At 41.0% G+C, this 14,434-nt stretch overlaps 1 protein-coding gene across 3 annotated transcripts; it reads left to right on the top strand.

Annotated features, from left to right (window-relative positions):
* Positions 1–1,378: 1,378 nt before the first annotated feature.
* srpk1a (SRSF protein kinase 1a) lies at positions 1,379–13,840 on the top strand. Of its 3 annotated transcripts, XM_072450086.1 has the most exons (17): positions 1,379–1,474; positions 2,075–2,129; positions 4,282–4,409; positions 4,801–4,909; positions 4,992–5,079; positions 5,164–5,251; positions 5,616–5,722; positions 6,668–6,833; positions 6,897–6,922; positions 7,004–7,232; positions 7,306–7,674; positions 8,607–8,707; positions 8,785–8,892; positions 9,657–9,726; positions 10,973–11,065; positions 11,489–11,581; positions 12,133–13,840. In XM_072450086.1, the coding sequence occupies exons 1-17, from the start codon at positions 1,462–1,464 to the stop codon at positions 12,315–12,317; spliced, it is 2,028 nt and encodes a 675-aa protein (XP_072306187.1). In that variant the 5' UTR covers positions 1,379–1,461; the 3' UTR covers positions 12,318–13,840. The 3 variants fall into 3 exon arrangements, with proteins under 3 accessions (XP_072306187.1, XP_072306190.1, XP_072306188.1); XM_072450089.1 differs by lacking the exon at positions 10,973–11,065; XM_072450087.1 differs by lacking the exon at positions 11,489–11,581.
* Positions 13,841–14,434: the final 594 nt, after the last annotated feature.

The raw sequence follows: 14,434 nt of genomic DNA, 5'->3' as shown, positions 1-14,434 counted from the left end.
GTAACTGTGGGGAAGAACATAGCTCTGCCTACGGGGGATGCAGGTTTAGCAAAAGAGCTGCTGAGGTGCAGAAAATAAAGGTCTCTCAAGGTATATCCTATGCAGATGCAGTCAAGAAAGTTTCAAGTAACGAGTTTAGAGTAAATACAGAGAGAGGAGCCAGCGTTGCTCCCAGCCAGGGCGAAATGAGAGAGGCCAGCGTGGCTCCCAAGAAGTGTGAAGGTTTCAAGAGTGGAGGTCCCAAGTGTGCAGGTTCCAGAATTAATGAGAATACCCTGGTTGTGGATAGAGAGGATTTTGTACTCTTTATGGTGGATGTTGTAAACTGTGCTGCTCAGACTCAAAGCAGAACTGAAAGGATCAGGATCATTGCTAAAGCTGCAGGGAGATTCCTTGGAACAAAGGAGCTTGATTGGGCAGATATAGAAAACAGGCTAAAGGCGCTAAATGGGAGTCGGAGTGATGGGGGTCTGCTTGTGGGGAGTCAGAGTGATCAGAGTGACGAGATGGGGGTGGGGGTGGTCTCCTGTCCTCGCCCAGTCTCGTAGACGCACGGCTACCAAGCGGCGACATCAGTGGACATATTAAAGCCTATAGAATGAAGCCTAAAGAATAAAGCTGTACGGTGGAAGCACCGAACGTCAAAGAAGGAGAGGAAGATGAAGAAGAGTCTCCCTGGAATAAAGCCGGTTGGTCTCTGAAACAACAACAACTATTTTAGTCACAAAGACATATCATGACCTCATGGGCTTTGTAACACCAAAGCAATGGAAGGAGTACTTTTACGGACTACGACAGAGTCTGAGGACTACGACAAAGTCTGAGGAATAAAGTCTGGCGGTAATGCAACACTTGGATGCCAACCGCCATAAAACAACAACAACAACAACAACTACGACAAGGTCTGAGGAGTGGAGTCTGGCGGTGGTGCAGCACTTGGATGCCAGCCGCCATAGAGCAACAACAACAACAACAACTACGACAAAGTCTGAGGAATAAAGTCTGGCGGTAATGCAACACTTGGATGCCAACCGCCATAAAACAACAACAACAACAACAACATCCATGGTACTACGACAAAGTCTGAGGAATAAAGTCTGGCGGTAATGCAACACTTGGATGCCAACCGCCATAAAACAACAACAACAACAACAACGGACTACGACAGAGCCTGAGGACTACGACAAAGTCTGAGGAATAAAGGCTGGCGGTAATGCAACACTTGGATGCCAACCGCCATAAAACAACAACAACAACAACAACAACTCTGCGGCGAAACCAGTATCCAAACACTTATATACATCACGTTATTACAGTCCTCACTACAGGCTTTGATCCATTGTTGCAAGTGAATTGTGCAGATTCACGTCATTGGACGGCAAAGCCTTCCTATGCGCATGCGTCGAACATTCGATCACTGGCGCTGCTGTAGCTAACGGCTAGGCTACGACTCCAGCCAACATGGAGAGAAAAGGTAAACCTCTGCTTTGCGACATGCACACATTATTGATCGTGCCATCCGTGTCGACTTAACAACTCATCTGGTCCTTGAGTTTAGATCGTTACATGAGGAGTTTGTCCGGGCTGCGTGTCTATGGGAGGAGATTTAATTGAGCGGCTGTCACGCACTGTTGATCTGGATCTACGTTAGCTCCAGACGTTAGCCTAGCTTCAGTAGGACATGTCGGGATTAGCTAGCCGCAGTTGGCTTCCTAGCTATTTCCATTTTCACACGTCCTAGACAGCGACGCGGTTGTTAGACTGCTACAACCCGGGCCAAGGTTTCAATATCCACTGAGCCTAAAACTCCCATTAGAGCCGTTTATCAGTGCGAGGCTGCGGGCTTCAGGTGGCAGCTCCGGGTGTTCTGCTGGGAAGCAGGTGACACTCGGATATGTTGGGATGATCAACACATTTAAATCAAGGACGTCCCGGATAATCGTATGTTGTACAACAATGTAGCATGGCAGAGACCTTGTTTTGTCCTCCAAAGTGTTGATTGCCTTTCTTAATAAATGCCATTCTCAAGGATAGTCTGTATCAACAAACAAACTAAATATGTTTCTGTTTTTAGTTCTGGCACTCCAGGCAAGAAAGAAGAGGGGAAAGGCAAAAAAGACGACTAAAAAGTGAGTTATTCATTAAATGTATGCAGTACAGAATGCAAAATGTTGTGAATTGTCTCGTGTCTTGTACTCATATTTGATATTTGTTATCTACACAAATTATGTGCGATCTTAGACTCACTAAGACTCACTTACGCAGATTATATTGATCCACAAGGGAATTTTCTTGGAAACAGTAGCTGCAATTTAATAACTAGACAAAAATAAGTGTAGTAACAATGCTTTTGTAAACATGCAATTGAAGAATCCATCATCATATAATTCATATGAATGGTTAATGCTAACTTTCTGTTATTGTCGTTATGTATATAAAGACCAAGTCTTAAATGGGGTTCAGATGAATTTAGCTTGCACTATATTTAACACCCTTCATTTCTCTGTGAGTTGTAAATCAAGGATGTTAAACATGTACTGTGTGCTAAGACTAAGAGAAGATGAGTTATGTATGTATATATATTTTTATTTACGATGGATACTTAAAGCTGACACCATCAACCTGGAAAGGGGCTATTTGATTGTTTAGGTCTATACCTGAACAATCCACTAATCGGGCCTGTAGAGGCATCCCCCGAAGTGTTACATAACAGGCTGTGCTATATTTAAAGGCACAGAATGTAGAAGCCCACATCAGCCCAGTGAAGCGTGGTGTTTGAGTGGAAATGCACTCTTGCAAAGATTCTTTTTTTCTTTTGTAATACATTTTTAATTGGAATTTTCATATCATCACAGGCATGGGGAGTACTTTATAGTACTTCATAATGATAAAAATATAATTAATTTTATGTACAGATATATGTACACATGCGTACACATACATAGATATGAATACACCTACACACATAAATACAGATACATATTGAAACATACAAGCATAGTCAGTCATACACATTGATAAAGCTGGTCACAAACTTGAGGAAAAGTGATTTCACTATTGTTTGATCTCCATTATTGTGACTAATAACTAAATTGTAAATGTTTTTTCTCACAATAATTGCAACACTAAAATTAGATAATGTGTCATGCCTAGTCCCGACCATATAAACAAATAACAATATATTGTTTTAATTCTTTGTGTCACGGTTTTTGTTCACATGTCTAGTCATTTATTCATTTAAGTCTTTATGAATAATTAATTATAGTAGAGATAAAGATAGAGCTTTAAGCCATGTATTTATGTCTAATCTAATTAGATGCAGCGATTTGTAGTTTTAATCGCTTTGCAAAGAAACATTTTATTGGCTACATATATTTCTGGTAAACATTGCACGTTTTGACTGCAGCAATAATCTTTTATAATTTGTGCAACTATAAACTGGTTGAAACATTTCCATCTGACATTTACTGATCCCTAAACTGATGTTCCGCACACTAATGCTTTATTTATTTGTTTAGAAAAACTGTTCAGTATGTGACAACAACAAAAACACAAGGCTTTTCCTAAATCCGGGATAGTCCAGAATAGTCCTTTCTGTCCATAATGAAAACAGAGCTCCTTCAGACTCCAGCATGACCAGTGTATGTGCTGATGCAGTTATGAGCTTTAAGCCATTCCTTGCGCCTTGTGCTGAAGCTTCTGTAAATGTTAAGATGCTGTTATGATAAGCCCCTTTTGATTGTGAATCTTTTAGCATTTTCATGCAGATAATATGAGCTGTACATTCAAAGGCTCACAATCTTTGTTTGGAAATATTTTCATAAACAAGTAGTAGCTTGAGGTGATTGAATGTTTTACTTCTCCTTTTCAGTGGTTTTAGACATAAAACTCAAGTCTCACTGACTCGATTTAAAAGGGAGCTATTTAGACAGCATTCATTTGCTTGGCAGACTGAGGGTGTTTCTTGTCATGTATCTATTATTCTATTCTATATGCATTCAATTATTAAGTCATTCTTTGTAATTTTAGCCAAGAGGTCTTAAAAAAGCATTTAAACAAGTCTAACTGGTTAAACAAAAGCGACATAGAGGCTCTTCCATTACAACAAAACCCAGCTCTGTTGCTAGTTAACTTTGCATTGGAAGCACTGTTTGTGTGTGTTGTATTAAAAGGCGAGCTTCCCTGTCTGTAATGAAGCAGATGATCTCTTGCAAGAGTTTTATATATGGACTTCAAAGGTCACTTAGTCTGAACTACTTGTACATTGTCTCTGTTAAACAGGCAGCCAGCCAATCCCAGAGCTCGCCAGCCGCCGCAGCATGAGACGTCGCCCCCAGAGCCCGAGGAGCCAGAGGAGATCCTGGGGTCTGACGATGAAGAGCAGGAAGACCCCAATGACTACTGCAAAGGTCAGCCTTCTTCTTAATGTCTTCATTTCTGGGATACGCTTAGTTATTCTGAATAGTGGTAAGTGAACCTAAAGGTGGGCAATATATAAAAATATACATAATAAATTGAATGTTGTTTTACAGACATAAATATTTTCTTGGACCCGCTTTAGCTTTACTTACAGCACGCATTCACTGTAGTTTCTGCCACAAAGTGCGGCGCGTAGACAGGAGCAGGGCTCTTTCATTCAGGTGTTTTGACTGATAATGTTAACGCGCACTAAAATAATTAATCACAATTAATGAGCCGATGTGTTAAATTGCCTAGCACTAAAATAACATAATATTTGATTATCATTGTCATATTTTAGAAGCAATCCCTTTGACTTAATCTGCTATCTTCTTCCTCTAGGTGGCTACCATCATGTGAAAGTAGGAGACCTTTACAATGGAAAATATCATGTAATTCGTAAATTGGGCTGGGGGCACTTCTCCACCGTTTGGCTGGCCTGGGACATCCAGTAAGAGCACCATTTCAGCGCTTACTCTTTTACACTCTGACTCTGATATGACTCTGCAGTGCTGATTGCTGTGTGTGTGCAGGGTGAAGAGGTTCGTTGCAATGAAGGTAGTAAAAAGCGCTGAACAATATACGGAAACGGCAGTGGATGAGATCAAATTACTCCGATCTGTAAGTGAAGCTTCGTCACATTCATTATGGAGGCATATGTTTCCAAGTTTACTACCAAGGACTACTTTTTATTTGTCTGTTTAGGTGAGAAACTCGGACCCTGATGATCCGAACCGGGACAAAGTTGTGCAGTTACTTGATGATTTCAAGATCTCTGGTGTTAATGGGACTCGTATCCTTTTATCGCGTCATATGAATTTATTTTCTTTTATCAGTCTATGTAAATTCAAGAAGTTTATATGTATTGTAAAGTAATTGATTTCATAAATCTAAAGCATGGAGCCTGTCTGTTTTTCCTGTGGTGTCTGAGCATTTGCACAAACAGGTGAAGTGTGTCAGGACGTCTGCTCTTGTGAGTCTCAGGCTTTGGCTGTTAGATCCACAAATACCTTAGGGAGAGATGTAGCTGTAACAAGACCCTCCTTAACACTCTTTTCATCTTCCTCTTTTATTAAATTTGCCTGGCAGTATCTAAAAGCCTTTTTGTGTGCTGGTTGTTATTCATTTATTTATTCTTTAACAGCTGTGATCCCCAGATGTGTGCATGGTCTTTGAAGTTTTGGGACATCATTTATTAAAGTGGATAATAAAGTCCAATTATCAAGGGCTGCCCTTGCCCTGTGTGAAGAGTATCATCCGTCAGGTAAGATGACACCAGTTTCACGCCTTTTGTGTTGTTCAGCTCAGACGCATGAGGCTGCAGTAGTTAACAAGAGCCAGATGTCCTGCGGCAGCAGTGTGTGGGAACCAGTTTGCTTCATAACTCTGCACAGGAGCAAAGTTTATTTGCTGTAAAAAGTTTAGGGGTTGTATTTTGCCCCCGAACTTGGCGTTAGCAGGAGTCTTTTCCAGGGGGCGGGATCAGGGCGTGACCTTCACGACGTTAACGATGGCGTAAAGAGGCTGGACTTGGCTGTTGGAGGCTGGAGTGGGATGGTGCCAGTCCATATATGGTGGTAGTTTTTGATCCGGTGACTGATAACTGCATTCAAAAGCACCACCTGTGTGGAAGATGTTTGCAGTCATGGCCTTATATCCAGGCAATGTTCCCAAAATTGAAAAACAAATAATAATGATAATGATAATTATGATGATGTTGCAAACTGGGACAGATACCCAAATGATTTATCCAGTTTCGCAAATAGAAGTTCCTCTCTGAGCTGAGCACATGAGTCTGCACGGTCCAGTCTGAGGTGGAGGTGTCCAGCAAAGAGCATTAAGAGCCAAGTACGTTCTCATTTGTGTTATTTATTAAGGTTATTATGATTTTGCTGGTGCATATGGGGACAGTAACACAACTCCAGTGCACTAGTTTTGAAGTTTATTAGTTAAGATTCTGGTCATTCATAGAATGCACCAGACCAGCCCTCAGCTTGCTTCTCTCCACCTCATATTTTGGCATAATCACACCTCTAATTTAGAATTCCACGCCCTGCACTGTCATCAATTGCGCTGACGCAATGTGTCAGGAAATGAGCTCCACAGCGCCCGAGTTAACTCTTATCTGTTGACTAATGTAAATGTAAATATTACATATAACACAATACGTTGATTAACATAATTTTCACATTGTGACGTTTCACTTTAGGTTCTGCAAGGCTTAGACTACTTGCACTCAAAGTGCCAGATCATTCACACAGACATAAAGCCAGAGAACATCCTCATGAACGTGGATGAGCCTTATGTGCGGAAACTGGCTGCTGAAGCCACCGAGTGGCAGAGATCAGGGGCCCCTCCTCCCTCCGGCTCAGCAAGTACGAACACACACATTTTAATTATTTCTTACAATTTACTTACATTTTGCTTTTGTTTTACAGTAAGCACAGCACCAGCACCAAAACAGGTGAGATGCACATTTTATTTGGCATTTTATATTTCAACGTTAAACTAACTTGGTTCCACTATTATTGTTTTTTTTCCCTAGGCTGTAAAAATGTCAAAAAACAAGAAGAAAAAGTTGAAAAAGAAACAGAAGAAGAAGGCAGAGCTGCTGGAGAAGTGTATTATGGACCTGGAGGAGATGGACAAGGCCATTGGACCACAAGAGGAGGAGGATTATGAGTATGAGGACCCACAGTCGCCCAAAGGCAGAGTGTGCGCCCCTTTAAGACGGCTGTCTTTTCAGGAAATAGGAGTAGAAGAAGACGAGGGTGGTGCGTCTAGAATTGTCTTTTCTTTTTTAAATGAAAACTGCTCTAATTCATATATTTTTGGTGATTTGTTTAGAATGCATTGTTAACACAGACCAACTGAGCACGGGACCAGACGAGCAGCAGGAGGTGAACTGTAACGGTCACGCAGAGGTGGAGCAGAGCCTCTGGAGGAGTGAAGACCAGCACAACGGAAATGCACAGCTGACAGAGAAATGTGCCAGTGGGGATGAGGCGCAGTGCGAGTCCCCAGTCTGTAATGGGGTGGACTATCCCGACTTGAAAGAGCTGGACTTAGACTGTGAAAGCCCTGAGGCCGACAGAGAAGATGGACCTCACAGACCCCCTTCTGATGGGCTGGAGGAGGGACAACTGGAGCGCAGCAATGGGCATGGCATTGAAGAGCGCTGCCGGCTTTACAGGACACAGGAAAGTGTCAACGATGGTCAGTATCAATGTAGACTAGGGCTGCAACAGTTTATTGACTATAAAAAATAATCAGTCGTATTTTGAAATCGTAATCATTATCTGGACTATACAGACTCTAATGCCCGATGTACTGACTGGGTGTCGTCCGAGACCCGTACTTGCAGATAGCTTGTTACACCTACTCCGGTCCACTGCAGTCCTTTTGTGATGAACGCCACGCAGATTCTTGTGTTTTTACACGAGAACACTGGTCAAATGACCAGTAATCTGCACCAGACTGCTGCGGTCTCTAGCACAGATAGACTTCTTGTAGATTCAATCCGCAGACCTGCACGGCTCCCGAACCCACGAACGCTGTGCCCGTTAGTCAGTGTAACAGGGTTACACTACACCCAGCACACAGACCAGAGTCTGTGTACACTGGGCGTCAAACATGCGGGGACATTTCCACGTCCCTATGAACATTGTTTAATCTGTTCTCACTGTCGCCCCTTGAGGCTACTGCTGTTGTGATTTTGGGCGTTACAAAAATAAATGGAATTTAATTTAAATGAAACGCATACAAAAATACTTTTGTATTACGGACAGCGGTATTATTAAATCAAAATGTCAAAAAATAATTAACAATTCCAGATTAACATAATTAATTCACTATTTGTGAATTATTTTTGATTATTTTCTGTCTAGAAGTTGCCACTCACCATATTTCGGCGTCCATTTGGTTAATCTAGTGTAGTTAAAAAGTCTAGTCTAGTTGACTAGTCTGCTACTAAATTAATCGGAGCCCTTATGCAGACAAAGTATGACATGCATAACGTGGGAAATGCAGGTAAAGGAATTAAGTTTTAGACTGGTTTGAAGCACGGCAGGTAGCAGACGTATACATTTGAGATGAAAGGTGCAATATTAAATGCTTCTTTACTCATTGTCCCTCTTGACTTTGTTTAGGTAAGCTGTCAGCGGGATCCCTGTTAGTTAACCCTCTTGAGCCAGTCAACGCAGAAAAGATCAGGGTCAAGATTGCTGACTTGGGAAACGCTTGCTGGGTGGTGAGTTGCCTAATGACCTCTGGGTTTTCCCTGATTAAAGCCACGATTCAGCCAGTTCTCTCTTGTCTCCGTTTCAGAACAAGCACTTTACAGACGACATTCAAACCCGGCAGTACCGGTCGTTAGAGGTGCTTATCGGGGCTGGATATAGCACACCAGCCGATCTTTGGAGCACAGCCTGCATGGTGAGACATTTTATCAGAGCCTATAGAAATAAATATTCTTAGGCACTCGGGGACTGTATTTTCCGCAATGCATTTTATAGTGGCCAAGCAATGGGAGATTTAGAAATAAAAAGCAATACACCTGCCACCTTCAATGTATCACTCATGGGCATTGCATTAGAAGCATTTGCTGCCTGAAGCTAAATAAAAACAGTGCTTGTAGTGGTGAAGGGCTTTGAGTGTCATACTGTTAAAATCAGAGCCAAAACTCTGGTCTAGGGACAGAGAATAGAAATAAATGTGTTTTTTGTGAGTCTGAGAAGAATATTGGAGCACATTGTCAGAAAAGGAGTGTTCCCCCGTGATTTACGCCTATAGTTATACACAATTTTTTTTTTTTTTAATGAATTACTTTCACATGATTCAGGCTAGTATTTGGTATCAGTTGTACTTGGGGTTAAGCCCTTCAAGCAAGACAATTCAGCCACGTTTAGTACTCTAGTCACAGTGGTGCTGGATGCATCAAGAAGGACATTGTTTGTGAGGAAAAATAGCTTCAACATACAAAACCTTAACATTTTTATTTCAGCAAATGCGTGGATGAAACGCATGAGACACAGCATACAAACGTTACAGTGTTTTGTCTCTGACTGTTATTAACGCTAACATATTTATATAAAGCTCCAGAGACTTGACGGTGGCAGTGAGTTTTATTGGCGTACTTTTTTATGCAGACAGAGTAACTGCACTGTTAATGATGTTTATTTGTCTGTGTCTTTTCTCAGGCTTTTGAACTCGCCACAGGAGATTATCTTTTTGAACCACGATCTGGGGAAGATTACTCCCGGGATGAAGGTATTTGTGGGAATACATCTTAACACTTTATAACTCATTATTTTCTTACTATATACAGCATCTATACTTTTTTGTATACGTGATCTTATTAACAGTTAGTGCTGCTGTGTAAAGAGTTTGGTGTTTAATGGTCATATACTTTAATTTGCACTCAGAGCTTCACAGTTTGCATTGGCAGTTATGACCCTGACTAATGAGAAATATACTGAAGCCTATTATGGTGCATCTTCTTAAAACTTCATCATAATACATTTACATTACTATAAAGTTTGCATTTTGAACATTTTAGTACATGAAATATAAACTTGAGATGCACCTTTGTAGTTATTGTTAAACATGTTAATTATATCAGATTGTGATACTCCTGATTATTGTTATTGTAAATTACTGTTATGATCACGTTGCCTGACCAGCCAGTCCCTCCTACATTCTGTTCAAATGCAGAAGGTTTTGGAACCGGAACCTAGTCTTAAGTCGCCGTGCCGACACAAACAGTCCATGTGTTTCTCTGATTCATCCAGTTAATCCGCCTGTCAATCACACGTACCTGAAATTGGGGGGACAGAATATGATTCCAGACCCACATCTTTGTAAAGTATTGTTAAAGTGTGTGGTCTCGGCTGGCCCGGCAAATGATCACTTGATGTTGATTACTAGCATTCCTGTGTGTATTTCCATTTTAACATCTAAAATCACACACTTCTGAAGATGGGGCCATCACTCTCTTAATATTGCTTTAACGATCATCATTTTCATCCTACCTTGATTTGCTAAGCTTTTGCGAGTGAATGTTCAACCACACATCACATCACTAAGTCATATTCACTTGTTGATGTTTGGTCTCAACAGTTTCTCTAATTGGATTTCATACTAATCATTCTCATTTTACAAAGCGCTTTCCCCCAAAATATTTGACTGTTTTCTAATGATGCCAAACTTGGATGACTACAACATTGATTTTCATTCAGTTCATTTGACCAGTTTAGAGAATGGCCACAGTCTGTTGATCATGTTATTGATTATGGCTTCAGGGGGTGAAATTGTGTTCCTTGTCATTTGTTGCGTTTTGCATTCTTTCATGCTTATTCTTAAATGTCGGAGTCATAATTCTCATGTGCTTTAAGCTGCTTGAGTCTACCATCATCCATAATGCCTAATCCATTGTTCATGTTATACTCTGCTGTCCCTCGTCTCCTCCCTGTTCCCTCTCTTCTGTCACTCCTTCTCTGTTGTGCCTCATTTTCAGACCACCTTGCACTCATGATAGAGTTGCTGGGTAAAATCCCTCGCCACTATGCTCTGAATGGGAAATACTCACAGGAATACTTCAACAAGAGAGGTATGCAGCCCTTGGTCCGTGGTCCGTTCTGGGATTTGGGATGGCAACGCGAAACGGGAACAGTAAACTGTAATTAAAAGTGCCCTGTGTGCTGCACTGTCCCGTGTGCTGCACTGTCCCGTGTGCTGCACTGTCCCGTGTGCTGCACTGTCCCGTGTGCTGCACTGTCCCGTGTGCAGCACTGTCCCGTGTGCAGCACTGTCCCGTGTGCAGCACTGTCCCGTGTGCAGCACTGTCCCGCTGTCTCGTGTGCAGCACTGTCCCGTGTGCAGCACTGTCCCGTGTGCAGCACTGTCCCGTGTGCAGCACTGTCCCGTGTGCTGCACTGTCCCGTGTGCAGCCCTCCCTCTCGCCCAGAGCGGGCCCGGCCTGGGATCAGACTCTGTCTGACCTGTCTCTGTCTGTCTCCTTCACACTGTACAGACCACATAGCACTGATCATTGAGCTGCTGGGGGCTGTCCCACGCAAACTCATACTCACTGGAAAATATTCCAAGGACTTTTTCACCAAGAAAGGTAACAACCAAATGTCACAATTGTTAAGACTTAGTTATTTTTTTAATTGGAAACCGCTGTGCTTCTATTGATTCAGCACATTTATACCGTAGTTTTTATGTATGCATTAGCCTTCACCCTTGAATGTCTAGTTGCTTAATTACCAATTACTACCTTAATATACAAGACAAATATTCAAAATGTCATGTTTTTCTCAAAGGTTTTGTTCGTTTAGTTGCATTATTGAGGTAAGTTTAAGAAAATAGTTAATTACTTAAATAAATAAACTTTTAATAGTAATAAAGTTTGGTAGTGACCAGTTGAAACCATTATCTGACTATTTAATTAAATTCATTGTATTTAACGCCCAAAATCTCTACAGCAGTTGCCTCGAAGCGACAGATTAAAACAGATTAAAACATTTTCATATGAAATTGGCAAACGTCCCAGCATCCCCTGTCCAAAATTTAAGTGATAAACCCTATGTCAAAGTATTATTAGACACTCCACAAACATGAATTCTGTTGGGACCGTTATGCTGCTCGCTCACACATTCCGTTGCGTCGCTGCAGGTGAATTGAAACACATCACAAAGCTGAAGCCCTGGGGTTTGCTGGAGGTGCTGGTGGACAAATACGAGTGGCCGCGTGAGGAGGCAGAGAGCTTCACCGACTTCCTGCTGCCCATGCTGGAGCTGATCCCAGAGAAGAGAGCCACAGCAGCCGAGTGCCTGCGTCACCCCTGGCTCGCCCTCTAGTGGACGTACCCAGCCTTTGCACCTCCCCTTCCTAGTCTCCCTTACTCCTCTCCAGAGACACTGCAACAGATCACTTTTCCATTTATTGGCATATCAGACGAATATTTATTTCTTTACTTTTTTTGTTGTTATTTTGATACGTTCTTGAGCTATTGCCTCTGTGTACGTTTGCGTTGTATTTGTTCTTCCTCCGTGATGACGTCAGGAAGTAAGTGGTGGGTTATATTTCTTTGTGGTCAACTGCTGTGTTCCGGTAAACTGCCCTCGCCCGCCTAACCAAACCTGTTCTTGTTTTTGTTACACTCCTGCACTACAAACTAAAACAAATCAAGGATATAATGTAGCTTCTGTATCCCTTAAAAATGACTCATATGACTTAACTGTATAATTCATTAGTGCAGTATTCTTTTCAACTATATTTTATCTTATGCTACATCTGTAAGGTATCCATTTTGTATTTGTAAGTAGGGTTAGGATGTTGCACACTGGGCTGTGTTAGTTTCCACGGACATCTCTCTATTTTGGCTGAAAAAAGTGAATCTAGGTGAAATAGTTTGGACAGAACGGAGGTACAAGCTACGTCCATGCTAATGATTTCAGATCAAAATGCACTTATTGGGTGAAAGGTGACTGATATACACCCAAACACCAAAAAAAAACTTTGAAAGAGAAATCGGTTACAGGACTAAAATTGTTTTAATTTTGATCAATGCTTATTTTGCAGACAAACCCATGTGAGTGAAGCCTCCTTTTCACACAGATGTTGTTGGTTTGCAGTATGGCAAATGGTAATACTGCTCTTAAGATGACAAAGGCAGTAATACACAATAGTAATATCGTCTGGGAAATATTGGGAGGGCACGTTTGACTTTGTGATTAAGTTTCAGGCCAAAACGGTCAAACTTGAAATGTAGGTGAATGGAATATCTTAAAAGTCTGATTCTCAAACTGAGCATTTTTAGAAGAACTAGTTCAAACTCTTAGGCTCTCTCAGTCGATCAATGTGAAATCTATTTGACACTATTTGGAAGTTCATTAAAAATTGATAGTTATAGCATGGGTATGGCTGATTTATTGTAATCAGAGTTGTCCGTCATGGGAGGCTGGTTTTCTCATACTCACTTCAGGAACACAGAGAGAGATGCCAAGTTACAAAGCCCACTATAAGGAAAAAAGGTGAAAATAAAGTGTATATATGTGTACCAAAGAGTTTGCCTTTATGTATATGACAGTTCTGTACAGTTTTTAACAGATCTTCTAAGACCTTAGCTAAAGAGATTTAGCTGAGTAGCTGTGTTTTAATAAAGTATGGATGGATGTTTGAGTTGTATGTATGTTCAAAAATGTTTTTAACTTAGAGGGAAGCTGGGGCCTGAACTGAGCGGATAAAACTTAACAATGTACGTCTTATGTGAAAATCTTTAGGTCCTATCAAATGTACATCTGTGTCCAATAGCAGAGAGTAGAGTTTGTGTGAGATCTCAAAACTGTACAACACAAGCATACAATAAAATGTTCATACATGCAACAAGCGTCTCTTGTTACCGTTTTACTTTGTGCATTTGCGATACCTCGCAATATGATATAACTTAATAAAGGATATGTTATCAGTAGTAAATCCTTCAATATTTTCTATTTATTTTGGGCTTTTCAGGACACTCAGACATTTCACAGAACAAAAATAAGTCGTACAATAGTCGTACATTTGAACAATGTTAAGCAAGAATAAATGGGTCTTGAGATTTTTGTTGAAGGTGGAGGGTCCGGTGCAGTCTTGTAGTTTCTGAGGTAAATGTTCCAGAGGGTCAGGGCAGCAAGATTTAATAATAGAATGAACAATCCTATATAAATTCAGATGAAATAGTTGTTTTTGTATCATCCAAAGTTCATTTACCAGATGTAGAAATGTTTTAATTATATTTGAACTACAACTGCTTATCTTTAGTTTAGTTGTGGCTAGATTAAGTTCTTTACAAGCTGAGGGTCCTTTCACACCACCTGGTTTAGTCCCAGGATTAGTATCAGTTTAGTCTCTGTTTTGATCCCGTGGGATCCTTCTTTCATACACAACATTTAATAAAAAATCAGGGCCTATGTACATTTGTTGTACAAGGAAC

Source organism: Eucyclogobius newberryi, unplaced genomic scaffold (assembly GCF_026437365.1).
Source record: "Eucyclogobius newberryi isolate DKJ021-1_F unplaced genomic scaffold, fEucNew1.0.hap1 SCAF_17, whole genome shotgun sequence".
Classification (NCBI taxonomy): domain Eukaryota; kingdom Metazoa; phylum Chordata; class Actinopteri; order Gobiiformes; family Gobiidae; genus Eucyclogobius; species Eucyclogobius newberryi.
This window is presented reverse-complemented; position numbering and strand designations above follow the sequence as displayed.